The 22,076-nt window shown below is 40.8% G+C and overlaps 1 protein-coding gene across 2 annotated transcripts in view; it reads right to left on the bottom strand.

Moving 5' to 3' along the window:
• LOC127375554 (Kv channel-interacting protein 2-like) overlaps positions 1-19,809 on the bottom strand; it is a 93,216-nt gene extending 73,407 nt beyond the window's left edge. For both annotated transcript variants that reach the window (XM_051421516.1, XM_051421574.1), the window contains exon 1: positions 19,489-19,809. In XM_051421516.1, coding sequence (XP_051277476.1) covers positions 19,489-19,561 — 73 coding nt within the window. In that variant the 5' untranslated portion in view covers positions 19,562-19,809. The remainder of the gene's footprint in view (positions 1-19,488) is intronic.
• Between the last annotated feature and the right edge of the window lie 2,267 nt (positions 19,810-22,076).

Raw genomic sequence — 22,076 nt, 5'->3', positions numbered from 1 at the left:
TACCTCATACACACACACACACACACACACACACACACAACACACAACCATGCATACACATACACAGACAAACACACACACGCTGTACAGGTGGTTCATTAAGGTGCTTAAGTGAGTGAGGAGAATGGGGGAATAGAGAGTGGCTGTAGTCATTAACAGCCACAGGCAGGTGGCATTACAGACTCTAGCAAACGGAGCATCTAATGACAGTAAAGGGGAAAGCGCCAACTGAAAGGAGTCAGAAAATATTCCTTCTTCAATATTACTATTTTGCCTCTAAGGTCCACATAACTTGCAGCCATGAAATTTGGATGAGCTCCGCAAGTGTGTGTTTGTGTGTCTTTGTGTGCCCCTCATGCGTGCTATAATTGTTTATGAGTGTGTGTGAAGCATGCCAAATCATTGTCCCCTCTCTTTTAGTGTGGGGAGAGCTGAGGGAAGGAGAGACCCCTAGATCCCCAATCCGAACCCCAGCTGGCGGGCGGCGATAAGACAAACAGGCTCCCCCATCAGGACGCAGCTGAATAGGAGCAGAGGAGGAGAAGATGAGTAGAGAGGAGAGAAGAGGGGGAGGTGAACGGCAGGGAAATGTCACAGTTTTATAAAACCTACACAGGGACAGTGCCTATGTGTGTGTATGTGTGCGTGTGGGTGTGTGTTTGAAATCATACTTTCATATTGGGCCATTAACCACTGTCATTACCCAGCCTTATTTCCCATCCATCTATAACTTTTTCAAAGTGCTATACACAAAATGCCAAACTTCAACAAGGTCAGAAAGACACAACAAAAGAAAAAAGAAGAAGTCTGGCAAGAAAAATCCTCACATTTGTAAGTCTAACAATTCAAATATGACTCACACCTAGAAGGAGTCGATAACGAGAACTGGCCTATTATGTACTGAACAGCGCATCCTAAGAAAAACAGCTTTGGCTGCAAAAAGGTAGGAAGAAAGTACAATGCATAAAGTTCATTTGAAGTTCAGCCTGGCAGTCTGACAGAAATTTCCAACAGAATGAAAAACTCCGCTTCACTCGTTTCACATAATTTCCTCAAGCAGGTGGTTATTAAAGCTGTGACGGATGTGCATGCATTATCGCTGCCAAACAAGCATCTTAAAAGGTGATTTCAAATTGTGTGTGTGTGTGTGTGTGTGTGTGTGTGTGTGTGTGTGTTTTCACAATGACAAAGGTGAACTGTCTGGCTGAGTAGAGAGTAAGGGATGATGGATGGTATTAAGAAATATTTCTAAAGAGACCCTAAAAATAAGTAGCAAAAATATGCTCTGTTAAAGTATTTGTGCATGTGTTTGCTTGCGCGTACAACCCAGAATCTGTGACTGCACTAGAGCATATCACTCCCATCCATAACGCAATGTGAAAAGTGCTCCCACTTGAGTGAGTTGAGTGGAAACCTATACTTTGACACTCCAACACAGCAGCTGTCTTCTTGTGACAGAAAACAGTCTTTGTTGTGCTGACGGAGGGTGAGGGACTGATAAAGGGGGTGAGGAGGAGAACAGAGGCGAGGGGATTATTGCCATAGCTTTCCTGTCATCACTGCCTCCATGCAGGTCGCAAATTCAGCAGAGAAGAGAGGGGTGTTAGAGGAGAAGGAGGGGAGAGGGGAGGAGGATTTCCTTCTGGTCCAAGATGGCCTGCACTTTGAATAACAAATGAGAGACAAAAGGTATCATCAGCATTACCACTCAAATCCTTTAGACACACAATTTCATTTTTGTGCCAAGAGAGAGCACTGACCAGCATTTCTCTACCTTCTCAATCTCAATCTTTCTTTCACGCACACCACCAGGACAGTAGGAGCAGCTGCCAAAGCCTTTCATCAGTTTCCTACTGTATGCGAACACACCCACACACTTAAAGTGGCAATTTATGAGATCTTGCCTTTCATTGCTAAAGGTGTTTTTGCATTTTCCAAAGGCTGCCTCATGATAACACCCAATTTTTTTTGTCTGGTCAAGCATGATGACTATCACTGCTCATGCTAACTACACAATTTTTCTCTTGTATTTATTGCTGAAAACTCTGTTGGTGCTGCAAGATGCATAAAAGGGATTGGCGCCAATGTGCCACATATATTTTCCTTGGAGAGATACCAGGAAAATGGATGTTTTAATCCTATTAAGAATGTCACAAATTATTGTGGTAAATCATATGATATTAATTATCAAACTGTACTACAATACAACACTTATATATTACACGATAACTGATGATAATAAGTGATGATACGCAGTGTGAATAATAAATAATCAGCAGTGGGAGGAGTGCCTATCAACAGGATTGGTTACAGCTCTTCCTATTTCAAAGTTTGAGCCATTAAAAAAACACAAAGTACCAATCATTGCTTATTAGAGCAGAGCGGTAGCGCAGTCCTCATTGTTCCATTCTATCTTTAGACCGCCTGTCTAACTCAAAGCTAAGTGAAGAGCAGCGCAGAGGATTGTTTAAGGAGCTGCTAAGAAAAGGAGACATAGAGGGACCAATTCATCTCTGCTGCTGTAAAGTAGGAGAAGCAGACTTGGAGAAGGAGGAACACACACCTGTCTGTTTTTCTCTCTCCGTCTCTGTTGAAAGCAAACCACACACAAATATATACACACAATCTGTCTCAGGCATTCCTTATTGTGTGTTTCCCCTCTGTCACTGTCACCCTTAAAACACAAAGGAAAGCAAGAGATGGAGAACAGAGGAACGGGAAGGCTCACAGTTTCCCTACAGGTATAACACAGTCTCTGTCACTGACTCAAGAGCACAAACACACACAGCACTCACACATATAACACACGCAGTCACTCATGAGACCGGAAGCGGGTGCACATATCGATGTTATTCGTATCTAATGTAAGCACCTCATAAAGATTTTACATAACACATTCCTCCAAAGACCAAAGTAGTGGGGATAAAATTGGGAGTGAGACATCCAGTGCTGACAGTATCCTGTACTGTCCACCCAAAACCCAGAGACACTTAAATTCACTGCTTCACTCTATATTTGGGCAACCAAACCAGTATATCAGCAGCTTCCTAAGTACATTTCGACCCACTTTAACAATGGCAGAGGTTCATAAACCCCAAAAACAATCTGAAGAACTGCAGTCATACATGTTATTGTTGTTATTGTTTGCGTTCAATTAAAATGGTCTAAAACAAACAGTGCTTCACGAAGCGGAGGTCAACTCTAGTTTTATTGAAGAACTGTAATATATTAAAGCCTATGGTACCAAACCGGAGCTAATAAGTCTGCAACCTAATGATACAGATGAAGTGGAAATCACCTTTATTTTAGCTTGTTAACTCCAGAATCTACTCCTCTGCTGAATATTTTACTGATGGAAACAAATTGGGAGACTGAACCTGAATTCCAATAAAAATATAATATCATAACCAGAATTAATGACTCAGTAAGTATATCTACTGAGGATGATATGTTGAAATATTTCAACAACATGACATGTTATCATTAGCATTCAGATGCATATAGGCGCGGTGAATCCTCCTTTACTGAGTTATTGAGCTGCAAGTTAGCAGAGTAGACATGATTAGATCATCAGATTTTTGACAATAAACTGGTCGAAGTTACTATTGGTGTGTTGCACACATGACATCAGACTGTGAAATTCTGCCATTTTTTTGACAAATACATTATACAAAATAAATGGTTTATGAGGAACACCTGTACACTTCCATGCAAGAACTAACCCAATACCCTCCTTCCAGCCTTGGTAATACTGCATTGCACTCAAGGACAAAATGAGAGAGGTGCTAAAAATATTTCCCATAAGCATTAGGCTGACATAAAGCCAGACTAAGAGGCAGGCGAGTGGTGACAGAGGTTCTTTTCTAGCTGCTTGGAGGTGCTGACAGAGAGCAGCTGTGGTATTATAGTTCTGAATCAACAGATCAACGGGCATCAGACTCACCTCCAGTGTGTGTGTGTGTGTGTGTGTGTGTGTGTTTGCCTTGTGTGTGTCTGCTGTGTCTCAATTGACTGATAGCCTGAAACTCTTCTACTCAGTAAATGGATGCTGCATTAGTCCATAAAACTTTGATTTGGTTTCACTGCGTGGAAAGCCTGTTAAATAATAAAAAAAAAAACAGGAGATAAAAGACGAGATGATATCGGTGGCTGCCAAGTTTGAAGTTATTTCATTTTCGTCAAAGAACTGACCTTCAGGGTCGTCTCTGAGTTTATTAAATTGCTTCTGCCCATAGCCTATGCATGTTTGTGTGGCAGTGTGTGTTTTTTTTTGGCTGCTTGCCCCTTATCACATTTAACTGCATGTTAGAGTCTTTGATAGAAATGCGTGAGGTTCGGAGAAAAATAGATCTGAGGCCAGGCAACCAGTCTGTTTCAGTTGTTATACCACAATCAGTATCACAGAAAGGGACGACTGAGAGGGCCTCTAGAGATGACTTCCATCGTCCTCTCTCTTTTTCTCTCTCTCTCTCCACACACACACACACACACACACACACACACACACACACACACACACACACATACACACACTCATAAACCATGAATCTTTGATCTGCTCCACACTAAGCTCAAAGATTTTTTTATTTATGTATTTTAAGATTAGAAAAATCAGTTCCCCTTAAAGTCCAAATTAAATCACATTTAATCATCCATTTCTGTAGTCAAAAATATCAATGTGTTTTTTAAATGTATTGTTAATAGTTTTTTTTATTCTTAAACGAAGAAAAAAGATCTTAGGGGAAAAATCTGAATTGTTCCTTTTCGTCTCGGCTGGCTGTAGGCGCATAGCAGAGGTTGTGTGAGATTGACAGGAGCTGGCAGGCTGCCAGTGTGCCAATGTTACACCACAGGGAACAAGAGACAAAGTAAAAAGTCTACAGGTCATGGGCAGACAGTGTCTTAGTGGTATTGAAGAGTAAGGAGCACGCCACCATCTAGCCGGACCAAAGAGACATTTGCAGGTATGTTTAAATGTTACTTTCACCCAGTGAATGTTTGTTCGGTCACTTCTTCAACAAGCTAAGGTTAAGGATAAGATGCATGCAAAATAAGGTCTCTATCTACGAACGGATACTAGAACAGTATTTCATTGAATTAAAGCAAAACTAGGGGGCGCCATCTTGAAACCATCTTTTTTTTTTGACACACATTGCATGTGATTTACCAAGCATTTATCTACTGTATGATGTGGCAGACAAAGAAAAAAATGTATTCAGTTGGACACAATGTGCAGACATTTTGTCTATACTGCGACAGATACTAGAATTGGAGAGTTTAAAACAATTTGATTAGTACATATTGGCCGATTCATTCGAAGAAATACATAAATAAAATATTTAAAACTTTTAAATGTTTTGAAAGAAGACACAATATGAACTTAAAAGGACATTTTATGGTTGAAAAATAAACGTATCAGTTCTCTCTGGTGGACAAACTATGTCATGATGCACTGTTTGTGCAGATTTATCTCCAATAAGATTAATATCAACTCATATAAAGGCCTGGCATATTTATCAGTCCCGCTCTTACTTTGTCCACTGAAGATTTGATCTCTTAAAATAAACAGGATTCAGATGTTCCACATACGTTTAATAATCCTTTCATTCAAGGAACCTAAAATAAAAAGTAGAAAACAGGAACAATTTGCTTTCATAAAAATGTGAGAAATATGAGTGTGTGTGTGTGTGTGTGTGTGTGTGTGTGTGTGTATGTTAATGATGCAGTTTCCTCTGTGGGTGGTCGTTACAAGTTTATCTCAGGCCTGAGAACACCTCCTGTTTCCTTGTCAACTCAAATTTAGCACAGTTTAGAAACTGAAAGCAACGAGGACAAAGTATGATATTTGTAACTTTGAACAGAAAACATAACACAAACAGCAGACTGGTAATTACTGGTGTCTGCTCTTACAAAACAATACTTCAAGCAGGTTGGATTCACAAACAACTTGGTGATGCAAAGAGCTACAACAGTTCAACTGCATACAGAGAGGTAGGATTAACAGGGCATGAAAAATTAAAGAGAAATTAAAAAATAATTAATAACATACAACCTGATTAGGAGTTAACATATGTGTGCGTAACATCATATTAGCATGTAATCTCAGTGATGTAGATCTGTGATTATTGTTGCAGATTCTTCATATTGCGGTCTCTACTATTAACAGACTAAAATGTTAAAAATTCATAACTTTGGAATAATAATAAAGGGTGGCTTGTTGCATTAGAAATGATTCATACCCCAAATGGCCTGTCTATACTCTATGTCACTTCAAAGCACAATGTATGAAGGGTAACATTTTTTTTGTCCATTATTTATTAAGTTGTTATTTTCTCTCATGTTCTTGAAGACTGACTCATCTCTTGCAGGAAGAGGTCTGTGTTTCGCCTCTTTAACTACACGACCTTAATCTGACTTCACCCTGCCGCCCTCACTGAACTGGGCTAATATGAATAAATCTCCCTTGGTGACAAACAACCCCTACACATATACACACGCACACAATATTTTCCATTACAGTGTCCAGTGCACTCACGACTTGTGCCCACCCAGGCATGAGAGCTGGAGCTGAAACCATTAATTTTACATTCAGTTTAATCACCTTATCCACCTTTGAGAGGAAGAGGAGAGGTGAGGGTTAAGTTGGAAAACATCATTACTGATACTGCCTCTCGTTCATAAAAGCACAGCCTACAGAGTAGGAAGACTTAGAAGGACAGATGAAGGAGGGTGAAAAGTGAAGGTGAGAACAATCTGGAATAGACCTCCACCGCTATCTTGTCAAACTCTAATGACTCTCTAATGTCAAGATCTACTCAGGAATATCAATGAGATAGTACTGTACTCACAAACACTCCCACAAACTCCCCCCTGAAGAGATTCACCCACAACAACCAAGATGTTTCCCTGTACTGCTTACTAATTGCCTGACCTCTGAATGCAACTACTGCCACAAGAAAAACTTAATCACAACTTAAATACAGTAAGGTATTATATAATTCTGGATGTTCAATAGCATTTTATTGACTCTTTATCCAGTACCAAATTCAGGCATAATAAAATCTTTTTTAATTATTTATTGACTTCACTTAGGTTACTTTTTCAGATATTTAATAACCTTTTGTTGGCTGAGGAACACTGTAGTTTTCAATGGTAGCCTAATTAATGTTCAAAACCTGTAGCTATAACTTACTAAATATGTAGTTTCTCCTTCACACTTGGAAGGCTGAGCTGTATTCAAATGTTTGAACTCTTCAACCTCAAGAACTCTGCAACCGCTACCACTAAATCCTACACACTGGACATTTAACAGAGATTCTGACGATTGGAAATGAAATATAGCCATCAGGTACATTGTTTCACCAGAGGTTGTTTCATAAAACACTTGTGTTACAGAATGGGAACCCTAACAGAAAATCTTTGGCAGAGTGCAGACACCAGCTTATAGAGAGCACAACAACTAGACCTCATAGTCAATGATCATTTTGGCCTTTTTGGCCAAAGTTACTTACACAATTATAGCTACGGCTGATATAATCTGCCACTGAATGTTTTGTACATTACTCTTTAGTAATAATGAAATAGAGAGGAGAGATAGAAGATTTGTAAAGACATTCGTTAGCCTCAGAGTTTAAAAAATACAGGTATCTTTCAAGCTAGAAATCCTTTCAAATCACTTAGATTTAGCTTTCAACATTATATGTTGCAAGTAACAAAAATTTTTTTATCCTTTTACTTTTATCCTAAGCAAGAGAGATAGAAGATTCAATAAGAGCTTTGTTAGTTTACCAAATCAAGGTGTTTTATCAACCTGGAACAGGATTTAAAACAGAACTGGCTATTGGAACCCAATTCTCCTCATGTTGGAGGATTAGGCCATTACTGTACCTCTGAAAGGAATGTCAGGGATTTCACCATCACAGCCTTGATAGTTAAACACATATGTATTCCACCATGAAGTCAGATTAATAACAGGGACAAAAGGTAATTAGAGAGGCAGGAGAGGAATAAGGAGTCAAGGAGAGAGGAAGGAAAGAAGGGATGGATGATCTTGAGAACCAGACTTCCTACACACACACACACACACACACACACATACACACTACAGTAAATAAGAACATGATTGGCATCTTAAAGCTTCGGGAGAACTTTCCAGGCATATTAACGCACATAAAAATGAAACTTTAATTAACTGCTTCAATCCCCAAACGTTGCTCATCCTGCTCAGTGAGTCAGGAGAGCCCTTAAACACCGTCAGTAATGTCTCCTTTGATGCCAAAATCCAGCAGAGCCTCTCTCAGTCATGAGCATGCAGGAAGGAAACAACAGGGCCATATTTCAGCGCACAAATTTCATACTGGCCTCATTAATAATCGTTACCCCTCTTAATGACTTTCTCTGAGTGTGCACCAGAACGTGCGCACCGCGTCTCTAAAATCGCCCTCATTAGAAGCAAACATCTTGTGGTTGTAAAAAATAAAGGAGACGGTGACCGAAAAAACAACCTTCAAACAGATGCTACTCTATGACTTTCTTCAAGTAGACTTTTCATTGTGGCGTTTATAATTAAAAGTAGAGTTTGTTTAAAATTGGGTATTGCTGCTGAGTAAGCTGTGGATATATGAGTCACAGTTCAATATCACGCTTGGTCATGCATGTAAAATTTGATATTGGCACGTCATCAGTATTGGCCACTAAAGGCTTTAAAAAGAAACAAAAAAATGTCTTCCGATATGATGGTTTGATAAGATGACGCTTAAATTGTACCATTAACAAGGCTAAATATTTGACGTTGTGTCACCCAGTGCAAAGGTGTGTGAGCCACAGATCCCGTTACCACATAGGACAAGTATGTCTCTGCAGTGTGGAGGCCTTTTAAACTTCTGAAATGGATAGCAAACTTGGTATTTGCAATGATTGCTCAGCGTCGGTCATTCCTTCAATACTACAAATGTAATTATCCAGGTGTCATCCCGATAATTGCAACTAATTTGCAATAAAGAGAAACAGGCACCAGCGAAAAACACCTGTCAGTAGCCCCACGCCTTAAACAAAGCCAAAAAATATGATCACAAACCCCCCAGGGCCAAATGCACCAATCAGAAACTGACTGACGTAGAGTATATTTCTCTGGACAACCAGCTGTTGGTGGTGGTGACTTGTGGTTTTATGTTCAGCTGCACACTACATGATGCCCAGTTGCAGGTATTTTTCAGGTTTCAGGCCTTACCTGAGTTGCAAGCTGTCATCCTATCTTTGAGTTTGTTAAGCACATGTAGCCTGCTAATATAGGCTAATTTATTCAACAGCGTAAAAAAAAAAAAAGAGTACAGTATGTATATCAATGTTCTCTCAGTTGGCTTTAACTGCTCTACAGTTACAGAATGCACTTACTTGCCCTAGATGTTGTCAGGATTGTCTCAGGGAGAGCATTATCCAAGCAAACTAGGATGAATTTTACAGTTTAAATGGGATGTACATTTATTTTATGTCTGCATCTGCCAATAGGCCATCATGATAAGAGTAGGCATAATAATGTGTTCATTCCACTACAGGAGAGACTTGATGTTCTCTGCAATTAAGTTGAAAATATATGTGCATATATCGACATTGACAATCGGCCAAAATAGGCTGGAAAATATTGGCACATCACATCATCCAATATTGTGCATCTGTAATACATCAAATACAAAGCATTTTCAATCAGCTTTTAACTTTTATATGTTTCATGAATATAAAGTATTGAATAGCTCATTTACTTTATCATATTGTGTGTTTTTACCTCTACCTGTCCACCTTAAGCATCAGAAAATTACCTAAAATGCCAAGAAAGAAAATAAAATTACCTGAAGCTGGTTGAGAATTTGGCTGATTTGAGGGGGAGAAATGAAGACCAAGCTGTCTGGAAGTGTCCCTTCTGACAACCCGGGCCCCAGCAGGACAGCCCTGAACTGTGCGACGAGTTTGGTGGCAACCCAGTTGCCCAGTCCCAGAGAGACATTGCCATATTGCAAAAAAAATAACTAAGACTAGTGCTAACTATCCTAAACTTTCCAAAAATACCTATTATTTTAGTGCAGCCCTCCCCTTTAGAGTTGTATGATAGCAAATTGGTCATGGGAGGGGATGTACACATCAAAAAACCAATAAATGAGTGTCGACAGAAATTTGCTGGCATGAGGATTATTTTTAAGACCCATTTGTTTAATATGATATCAAACTGAGGAATGTGATAATGGCAGGGTTTAAAAATTGAATCTGATACAATTACTAATAACCTGTTAAAAAAAAAAGTAGTCAGTAACCCAATCCAACTATCACAAATACTATAACTTGATAACCTTCCATTACTTTTGTATTATTACCTCAAGACAAAATATGGAAATAATTGACCCTGGATCTGCCATAATTGATCTAATTACATTTCAGCTGATATTTGAGTGAGACAGCCGCTGTCTATAATATGTACATTGTATGTATATTGTATCAGAGCAGACTTTCAAATAGAACACGTTGACTTCTACCTGTTTCACTCTCTTTCTTTATTCTTCGCCCTCATCACCTTCCTCTCTCTTTCTCAGTGCTTCCCCTCTCGCTGCTCCGTCTACAACATTAGGTTTGGGTCCACCTTTGATGGTAATGTCAGTGGCTGTTGCCCTGATCCAGGTCGGTAATGATCCCATTGCTGTCCAGGCTGTCACACCACCAATCAATCAAACCTGCCTGTGTGTGAGTTTGTGTGCATCTGTGTGTGTTGATTAGTAGACTCCATTTACTCTTATGAAATCCTGGTGCCAGGGCATGGTGCCTGGGGAGAAGCACTTATGGAACGTCAGTTTGCTGTGTGAGTAATCGGTTTACCAGTGCCAGAGGGAGATAGCGGGGGGGAAAATAGGATTTTCAAGCCCCACAGCCAACAAGCAAACACCCAGAGCAAGCAGTGTGCAATGGAGATGATTAAAGCAAATGGATTTTCGAGTACACAAATATGTTGTTGGACTTCTAAAGTCTGCGTCTTTAGAATTTACAAGTGTGTAGTTTGGCGTGGCTGCCTGAGAGTGAGTACCGGCTCATTCAACAGTTGAGTCAGGACACGGTGACACAGCTCTGTGAGGCTGAACGCAAAATTCCCAGCTCAGCATTTTCAACATCTCTCAATAACCTTCTCTCACACAATTGTAATACCTTGAACCATATCGTAGCCTCCGAAATGCAATTGGTCTTGTTTCCGTATACCTTGTCACACTGTGCATATTTAACTGGTTGAGGATTTGGCTGACCTCAGCATCTCTCCTGGGAGAGATAAAGACCAAGCTGTCAGGAGGTGTCCTCTCTGACAACCTGGCCCCAGGCTGAGAGAGGAGCAATGATGGCAGCCATTTTGGGGCCAGAGCAAGGGCAGCTAAGCCTGCCAGCAAGGTAATGATGCTGGACAATATCATATTGTCTGAGAGATGTTTTGTAATAAAAGCTGGTTTAACTGTTATTTCTGCTCTCTGCTCAGATGACAACACCACACAATGTAACAAGCATAGATATTAAGATTCTTCCAAATTCTAATTGGATTCTGTCCATCTAGTATTTTACCAAACTTTTTTCTCAATTCAAAATATCTTAAGGTCTCTTACCAACTTTAGGAAAGTTTTTTGAGTGGGAAGCATTTTACTAAACTTCAAAATCGTAAGTAAAAGCTTACTTTACTTAGTTTACCATTAAACTTTGATGTATTCCTCAAATCACAACAGAATAATGTATACCTTTTATCCTCGATAACTGTTCCAAGATGCCGTTGAGGTTAAACTATCCTGACTGTATTCAATGATATGGCAAGGAAACAGTATCACTTTTCATCACTACAGACTGGAAACTGCAGACAGCATTCTCCATTAAACTTGGCTTGATTGGGCTATCAGTTAGACACTGTGTACATTGGGAGACATTGAGTTTATTCTGACTGGTAGGCTAACTGACAGATATTGACCAGGCTTTGCCCACTGACTGTTTCACAGCTGTGCACGCGCACATGTGTGTATATGTACGTGTCTGTGTTTGTGTGTGTTATTGACTACTTCTTGTCCAAACTTCTGTCAGAACTAACTGATTGACTGTAAGACCAGCTGCAGTGTTCTCCCGCGCTGCCATCCCTCAGGCCAAAACCCTGTCTCTCTCTGTGTGTGTGTGTGTGTGTGTGTGTGTGTGTGTGTGTGTGTGTGTGTGCACGCCTGTATGCCTGTATGTGTGTTGTGTGAGTGGATGAGAGATTTTGCTTTTGACAAGAGCAAACCCCAGGCTTCCTCTAATCACCTCCACCTCTCTCCTTATCACTCTCTGCTGTGCTGTCAATCACACTGAAGTTGTTACAGAAGAACCTTCAGTGAATAGAGTAAACGTCCTCAGCAGGCCTGTTCACAACCAAATTAAACTCACTTATCATCTACTTTATTGTGCCATCTCTTCTTTTCTCACACACGCACAAAAGGAAGGGGAAGTTAACCTATTCTTACAATCACACAGCATCGTCTACAAACATTTCACTTTTTTCCCATGTGCAACACCTGAATAAGTCACCAAATTGTACTGTAGTAAGGGGTCGTTCAGTTTAGTGTGTGACTTCCTCGGTTCAGAACGCTGCGTGTCCCAAACAACTACTGTCAGAATAGTCTATTTAGATCTACATACTTGCAAACTAGAACAGAATTTCTAGAGTTTTGTGCACCAGTTGTGGCCAGGTTGGTCAAGCTTTCCCAGTTAGTTACAGCAAAACTTATTCGTGGATCAGATGAAAACTGCTGACACTGAAGTCAGGCATGTATGTGGATAAACTTTAAACATGCTGAAGTCATTCACAATGGCATCACCCAAATATGTCGATTAGGATAAGCAGAACAAGACAAAAACAGACTGGAAGGCAAGTCCTGCTCTCCACAGCGTTTACGCAGCCTCTCACTGCCAAAGCAATAACTAATGCTAAAGGAGTGTTTATCTCTACAGATATGCAACCATACTCGGTCATAGAGAATACAGGATTTAAGCATATGGTCAAAGTGCATTTTAGTCAGTCTCTTCTGCCTGCCCTGTATAAACAAGCCTAATCTGCAGTTGTTCAGGAGGAATTATAAACAAATCAGAGTATTAAAGGAGCATTACTGACATTTATGACATATCATCTGACATATCAGTGGATTATTTTGTTTGGTTTTTCCTGCTTTATCAAAAACATACCAAACTGTACCCCCAAAACCGAGTTACATACCGAACTCTGAATTCTATGTACTGTTACACCCCTAGTAGAAAAATAGAAAGGGGGAAGATAGCAGCACACACCCACACACTCCTCTAGAAACTCCCAAATCGCTCAGTCGATGGCAGTCACGCGTGCCCTTCAGACTTCCTCTAAACATATGTTTACAGCTCCACACACAACACGACATACCCACAGCTAGTCCGTATCTTCAATCCAAGACTTATAAGCTGATAACCTCTAATCACAAATGCGATTCTTATTAAATATATATACATACACACACAGAATTAATAAAAAGGCACAGAGAAAAGGGGAACAGGGTTGCGACCTATATACAGCAGTGCTACACAGTGACATTGTTTACCTGACTGGTGGCTTTTCCTCCTCCCCATACTGATGAGCTACTATCAGTCTAATGGAGAATGGCTGAGCTAATGGACAGAAAATCATCCTCTAATGCACATCAGATGTTATGAGTGACAGTACAGCGACGCAAGAGAGAGAGAGAGAGAGAGAGAGAGAGAGAGAGAGAGAGAGAGAGAGAGAAACAAGGAATGACATGGGGCTCAGTCACATGTCAGTCAATCAATCAGTCGCCCGTTGATAAACATCTCTGACAAGGAAACAGTGTCAGACTCATTTTGAGAAGAAAAAAAGGATGACTTCTCGTACATTTGTAATGCATAGAATGAAACATATCTTTCAATTTTCCCTCCCGGCTGCACCTTACTTCCTTTATCCTCAATATGAGACGTACATTGATTTTTCCCAGCCAAATTCTGCTCCTCCTTCCCATCTTCCCATCTCCCGGTGCTTTGTTCTCTATCTTTTCACTTCACCTCCTCTCCTCTTGTCCCTGTAGGCATTTATAAATGAATGTGTTTACAGAAAAGGGGAGAAGAGGTGGGGAGGGGAGGCAAGGGAGAGGTGAGCAGGGCTTATTTTAATTAACGATCGCCCGGCCCTCCGTAGATTCGGTCAATGATTAAAACTTGTTAGGATTGACTCTGGCTTCCAGGCCTATTCAGCTGCTAAACTGGAGGAGTTGGATAGGACGGAGTCAGGAGAGGGGTCAGGGAGGGAGTTGGAGATGGACGATAGGAAAAAGAGGTAATAGTATGGGAGTAGACACTGACAAACGAGAGAGCATGGATGAATCAGGACACTGAAGACACTGTGTTAGAGACAGATATATATATATGATATTATTATATAATCTGATTTGTGAGAGTGGAGACAGAGTGAGGGGGAGGAGTGTGATAGAGTTGGAGAAAAAGAGAGAATGAGAGGGCATCTTAAGTGGGGACTGTCAGTCAGATTATTTAGAAATATAGTGGGGTCATTAGGAAGAGGACAGGGAAGAATGGATGGGCAATTACGTGAACTTCTTCAGTTCTACAAGCAAAAATCCAATCCACTTTACCTTAAGAGGCACAAATTTGAACGTCAAAACAAACACAGGTCTCAGGTGGGCAGCTGCCATATCAGTACAGGACTATACGGACAGATAGGAGTTTGCATTAGCAGGATACGATTGGCAGGAGGAGCTTTTATAATGGGGCAAACAACACCTACAGACTACGAAAGAGCATTTCAGGGATTTGCCAGGCAAATGCAATACCGTCTGCAACCTAATTCATCTTATTGCATTTTGCTTCTGTCCTTCCTTTGCCCCTTTCCTTTCCGTCCTGTCTTTCATTATTCCTCACTTCTTTTCTTCCCTCAATGATGTAACCAATGTGACAGATAAGCCTAAGTGAACCACTCCAAGCATTTCTCCATGTAGGAATCTAGTCATTTCACATCAGCAATTCTGGCACTTCCAGGAGGAACCCGGGCCCGGGAACTCAGAGAGGATCCTTGATGAGGCAACGTGTGTCACACTCATCAGATGACACATTAAATGAAGGCTTTTAATTATTGCCAGTGGCCATTACAATTCTAGCTACAGCAAAAACTGTCATGCCATGAAGGTGACTCTAGGCTAAACTCCCTCTGACAGGCTCAATTATAAAGGCAATCTTAGGCCTGGAATTGGTTTGGTCCAGCAGTTGTAAAATTATTATTTTCACCATGGGGGCTCTGCAACAGTCAGCAGGTTGGGGTATGTGTCATGTGGCTCCCAGAACAGCTAATACCCTTCACCCCAAACCTCTACCTTCTCTCTTGGCTATCTTTCTTAGCTGAAAGAGAGGACTATCCTGACAGCAAGTCTGGCACTGCTCTGGCATGCCAGTGCTTTTAACATTGCTCATTAAGAGCTGCGTGTGTGTGAGAAATAAACTGTCCAAACCTATCAAACACAAAACATCTCTCCTAGAGCTGAGAACTTAACTGCTGTATGAGACAACTGTAGAGGAAGTTTTACATATTTGTTCAGTTAGGTCAAGTAAAAAAGACCTCACCTCAAACAACCTCCTGAGTTTGTGTCTGTGCAACTTCAAATTACCACAACAGCAACAATAGCCTGAATGTTTGCAACATTTGTCTATGATTATGTGTTTGTGTGTGTGTGTGTGTGTGTGTGTGTGTGTGTGTGTGTGTGTGTGTGTGTGTGTGTGTGTGTGTGTGTGTGTGTGCATATGTGTGTGTATGAGCAGCGCATCCATAGAATAGTGCTGACTGTTGGGAAGTGGGCGATCAGACTTGACATCACACTTTGCCAAGAACGGTATCCAGTTAATCTGAGAGACGGACATAATTGCCTAACCTATCCTACACATACTGCACATACACACACACTCTAAACACAAAGACAGTGTTTGTACATAATAATATTTTATGTACAACCACGTTCACATATTTACAAACTCTTTCATACGGATTTATGAGCTACTTTGACTACACCTCAGAATAAACACAGACCCTGTGAGTGGGGGAAAAGACATCAAACATAGTAGGGCTCAATTATTTTCATAATCAATCTGAAGATTATTTTATCAATTAATCAATTAATTGTTTTGTCCATAAAATGTTAGAAAATGGTCCATCGCAGTTTCTCAGAGCCCAAGGTGACCTCTACAAATGTATCCATCCAATAATCTAAAAACCAATGGGAGTTTCTCAAATACAGTATATATATATGTAATCGGAGATAACTAATTACTACATGTATGATTAAACTATTGACCACTGATAAAAAATGATAAAATAAAAGAGTTTGATCTGAGCATGATAAAGCAAAGGAGCAGAAAAACAAGGTAGAGCACAATGCAAACTTAACACATCTAAAAAGTTTGGATGAATTATTTAAAACATGAACTCCTCTTCTTCACCAGTACTATTAGTATCAGACAGAACAAAGGGATGATTGGCAGACTGGCTGTGCAACCACTACTGATTTAACCTTTAGATAATATTCTAGATATTCTGGCGAGGAAAAGTAAGCATGACAAGGTTGAGATAATAGCTGCATATGCATATGTAGAAAGAAGCCAGTGTGTGTGTGTGTGTGTGTGTGTGTGTGTGTGTGTGTGTGTGTGTGTTTGTGTGTGTATAGGTGATATGATTCCTCTTGAGTGTGGCTTCTGAGGTGGAAGAGGAGATTACTGCACCACGCTTCTATAATTACCTCTCATCTCTCAGCCGGTGCTCTTAAACACAACGGGGAATGCCAGGCTACTGCACATACACTACAACACATGCACACACACAGTGGGGTGCACTTCAGCACAATGTAGCAGCCTGAGAGGGAGTTATTTCTAGAGGGTTACATTTCACTCAAATGGTGATTGGAGAACACCCACACTACCTTTAAGCAGCACAGGTCAGCTAAGCACACACTCTCTCTATCTCTCTCTCTCTCTCTCTCTCTCTCTCTCTCTCTCTCTCTCTCTCTCTCTCTATCTCTCTCATCTTACTCACTTGCACACACAAGTTGCTTGTAAGTAAGAAGAATGACTCACCTGTAGCTGTCCTTCCCACACAAAAAACCCACTTAAGAATCCATTCTCACAAGTCATGCCCTCATATCACACTGTATACTTTTTCAGTTTAGTGGAGATTATACAGTCACCTGTTCTCTCTCTGTCACACACACATTCACACACGGTATACACTGAGCTACTTTGAGGTCAGCCGATTCTATAATATGTAAAATGCCATAAACAAGAGACCGGGAGTATTACTCCACAGCTTTAGCTGCATCACATCTTCATTACACTGACTCTTATTAGCAATAGGCATCTTTAATAACCATGCAAACTATCAGGGCTAAGTATGTTTTAGAGTTGATTAATTCATCTTTGTAAGATGAATTAATCACACAATTTACAGCTTTGAAAAAGTCATTAAAAACTATGCCAGTAGTAAATTGCTCCGACACACTGAGTGACTTGCCCCCCCCTTGGTCAACTACTACAAAAGCCATATGACTTCTTGGACAGTCAGACACAGGGTACCATTTCAACAAGCTGGACTGAAAAGAGGGGCGGGAATGGAAGAGAAAAGACAGAAGACAAAAACGCTGATTCTTTAGAATTTTAGCAAATTTACATTACAGAAAGTTTCATCTCCTCCACTGTCACATTTACTAATCATGAGTCATGTATTGCATACTAATCTGCAACTAATTACAGGGCCAAAGGTAAAGTTGCAAAGCGAAGACACACTGATGAGAGCCACCAGGAAAAAAACAGTCAAGCGGCTGAAGTGTGACTCTGAGAATCTCTGCAGAGCTCAGTGTTTGTCCAAGCATGACGGTCAGCACACTATGCGGGTTGCTTGACATGACCTACAATACATATGTTGAGATGTAAAGCCTGATGGATGTTCAGCCGAACAAATTCTTCTTTTTTTTTACTTTCAACAGTGGATTGTAAAAGTGAAACTGCTTCTTAACTCACCCACACACACATACCCACACACAAGCTTTGATATTCACAGATAAACCCAGATGCCAACATAACTGCATGTCTGTTACATGCACATCTGCACACATGGTTTCACTGAGACTCATTGCAATCTTTTCTTAATTTAGGATGCATTAAATTTGTGACAAAGAAACTGCTTAGATGCTAATGTGTGGACTACAGTGCAAATGAGATTATAGTCTCCCCATCGAGCACAAGGCACACAGCTGTCTGGACAGGCGCAGTTTCCCTCTGCAGGCCTGAGATGTGTTCAGGCATAAAAGCAAGCATTTTATTTAGGCAGCTGGCACTTAACAGGCAAAGGGTGCTCACATTAGCAGGGAGAGCTGAGAGCTATAATGTGACAATGTGAGGCTGTGGTGACAGGAAAACACCCTGGGAGAGTGCTCAGCTCACAGAGGAGCACATACAAGGCACAGGTATGTGCAGGGAAGCTCTCTGCCAATCAATGAACTGCTTCATTTCACTGATGTGTGTCAACTCTCATCTGCACTGATAAAGATAAAGTACAGTCATTAGAAAGAAAGCACAATAAAGGATCAAGTTTTTTTTTTATTGTTCGAATCACAGAGCAGACACTCACCAACGACATTAATCCACATGGCATTAAGTGTCGCTCAGAGTCTGTTGTGCTTGCAGAGAATATCAACCCCCCTTTTCCAAACTAGACCCAGACTTCGGCAGATAAAGCTCGCTGCCATATGAGAGATTTCTGTCTAAAGCAGAGGAATCTGCTCTAGTCACAATTTATCTGGCATCAGATCGGTCAGACAGGTGTTATGTACCCCGCAGCGCTTTCCACAACAGCCAAAACAGCGACAGTAAGGTGGTCTCCCGTAGCTGAGCCAGGCCAGCAAAATCACACTGTTGTCTTGAAATTGTTGGACAGAAACCAACCATCATTCACTAACATTACGCACGACATTATGCAACCACACTGACATGCAACACTGACATTAAAAGATTCAATATGTGTATTTTTTCCAATCGAATATTGTTTTCTCTTTAATCCCTTAGGAAAAAGAACTATGAATGTTCCACTACTGTAGTGGGGTAACACGGCAACTACAGGTATAAAACATAAGAATTGTGTTACCATGGAAGCTGAAAAAATTAAAGTATGATAAAGATGATATAAACTTAAATACAAACTTGCGGTGGCGCACAAGCAAACTGTCAATATCTTAAAATAGCCTATTTAGTTATTTTTCCTTGGGTGATGAGACGAATGGCAGACAGGTTGTGACATTACAAAGCACCTGAAGTTAGGTGGACCGGGCTCCTTTCAGATAATCAGCTTTGCATATTGAATCTTTTTTCTTCTGCAGGCGGTCATACAACATCCACCTGTGTTATTTAGACGCGCTCACTCACCCGTTAGCTGGTCATAGGATCCGTCCAGCTCTCTGGAGTCCGACAGGCTTTGGTCACGGTTCTTCGCCTTCATTTTCACCGTGTGCGCTGGAATGTGGAACTGTGAGAAACAGCTGATATGTTGGCGATTCTCTTTGTGAAAACCAACAGTGGTGGTTTTGTTGTTCGCCTTCACGGAGGATGGCTACAAGTACACTAACGTTAACAAGTCATTATTAATTTGCCATTAATACAAAGGAGAGAGAGAGAGAGAGAGAGAGAGAGAGAGAGAGCCATCTAAGTTGTTATTTCCCGTGTCTGTTTCTGTGTGCGCTCTCGGCATCCAGGAGCTGAGTGAGCCAAGCGCGCTTCTGGTCGGCAGCCTCTCACATGGGCTGCCACGCGCGCACGAACTCACGCACCTAAGTGTGTGCGTGTGCGTGTGCGTGTGTGTGTGTGTGTGTGTGTGTGTGTGCTTAAGCCCGTGAGAAAGACAGAGAGAGACAGAAAAACAGATATGGAGATGATCAAAGTATTTAAAATAAATTACTATTGGATACTTTTGGAGCTCATAACAGATGTACGCATGGCCAAACAGTAAAAATAAAAAGGTCATGTGAATATGACAATGATAAGTTTCACCCCAGTGACATTAAGCAATAGGGTCGCACTTTACAAAAAATCATAACACCTCCCGATCTGTTTTCTAATAACTCATCATTATCCACTGTAGTCCTCAAATCAGGGATATCCAGGAACCACTTATTAGCAATTAATTCATTATCAGGTCGTTCCTCACTTGTTCCTTATTGACTGCTCACATTTTTTTGTGCACCGTATCGTAAAGTGTGACCATCAATATATCTGGCTCCATTCATGCAGTATCTCACTTAGTGAGTTGGTCGTCAGCCTGCCTCTCCTGCCATTAATATCACCATCACATTCTCTCCTAATGTTCTCCACTGAGTCAGAGCCGTGTCGGATGTGTACAGAGACATCAACAAGGAGCACAGTGCCGCTGCCAGGCAGAGGTTCTGACTATATCTGATCTATAAATACTCACTGGCTCTGGGAAGCCTTGTGTCTTTCCCTTTTCTTCCTCTCTCCTCTCCTTCTCAGTGTCTTCGCCTCCTTTTGCCTCAATCCTGCATGCTTACTACAGTATGACATTTGGTCACAATCTGTCAAGCAATCTGTATTTGATGCCATATTTTTCCTACATTATGTCAGAGTTTGCATTGATACCACTCTCCATCCCTCTATCCAGCCGTTCATTCATTAATTTCAGGCATGAACGCTTGCAATATCTGTCTGTTACTGCGTTGTGAAGTTATTCTTTTATTTAGATGTTCATGCCCTTTGCCCCTGCTGAAGGAAGGGTGTAAAATGTAGTGTGCTGGATGGAAGATTCATCCATCCTGATCCCTCGGGAATCAATTGGTATATGAATCAGACACATCACTAAAAGGTTGGCCAGAAGACCTTGTCTTCAGACCTTATATCTGTCACTAAAATTACCATTCAAGCATGCATTTGTCTCATGTAGCAGTCCCATAATGTCTACATGCAAATGCACATGGCATGTAGTCCTGTTATCACGTGAGCACACAGTGCAGAGTGACAGTTATGTAGTTCAGAGGGACAGTGATGCTGATGGTAAAATGCTTTAATCATATTAGTTGATTTTGTTCTACATGAGAGGTCTCAGAGGGACACCCCACCAAAATTGTTTTTACTGTCAATCTGTAAAGATTGCTGTTGAAAGTTGTTGGTTTTGTCTTTCACAGAGAACAGACATAAGACTTAAGATTGCTTCGGATACTGCTTGTGTGATCATCCACCAGGGTCAGAAACCCCTTCCCAGCACACTGGACTAGGGGAGGATGGCAAGGAGTGCAGATGTCTAAATTCAAGAGAGGATTTTAACTTTTTTAACAAGCTCTCTTTCATCATTTTGCCAAAAAAAAAAAAAGACTTCTGTATCTGTTCATGTGAACCACAGAGTGTAACTCATATCCCCGTTTGAACAATTCCTTACGTCGAGACTACTTTAACACCTTTTCCAAACATGGTTAAAAGACACATTGTATGAACTAGTTTGGGTTAAGTGTATTGAAGCCCAAATGCACATTTTCAAGATGGAATAAAAGACCAAAATCAGAATGTCTAAATAACTTATCAAAGAACTCCTACAGTGCAACCAACTTCTTCTCTTTCCTGCTTTTTATCCACTGTAACCAACATGAATTAAAGCTGAACATAGCAGATCTTTTCCATCAGGGACGAGATTCACTTTAAAGTCACTCCTCTGATTGACATTGCCATTATGTAATTATACAGCACATTTAGAATTTACTTGTTCTTGAGTGTTTGCTTTTCACGCTGGTAGATCACAAGACATGTGGGTATGACTCGCTAGGATTCCTCCTGGGTGAAAATTGCTGTGTTTGCAAGCATTAATGAGTCTGACACACTGGGGAACATACACAAATGACTTTGGCCTCAGTACATTAAGCCAACTCTGTTTGGCCAGATCTCTGATTATTGCCATCACACAACAACAAGAAGCCTTAATGTCGCCTGTCTTGGCATGGCTTATTTGATTGATC

Source organism: Dicentrarchus labrax, unplaced genomic scaffold, assembly GCF_905237075.1.
Source record: "Dicentrarchus labrax unplaced genomic scaffold, dlabrax2021, whole genome shotgun sequence".
Lineage (NCBI taxonomy): Eukaryota > Metazoa > Chordata > Actinopteri > Moronidae > Dicentrarchus > Dicentrarchus labrax.
This window is presented reverse-complemented; position numbering and strand designations above follow the sequence as displayed.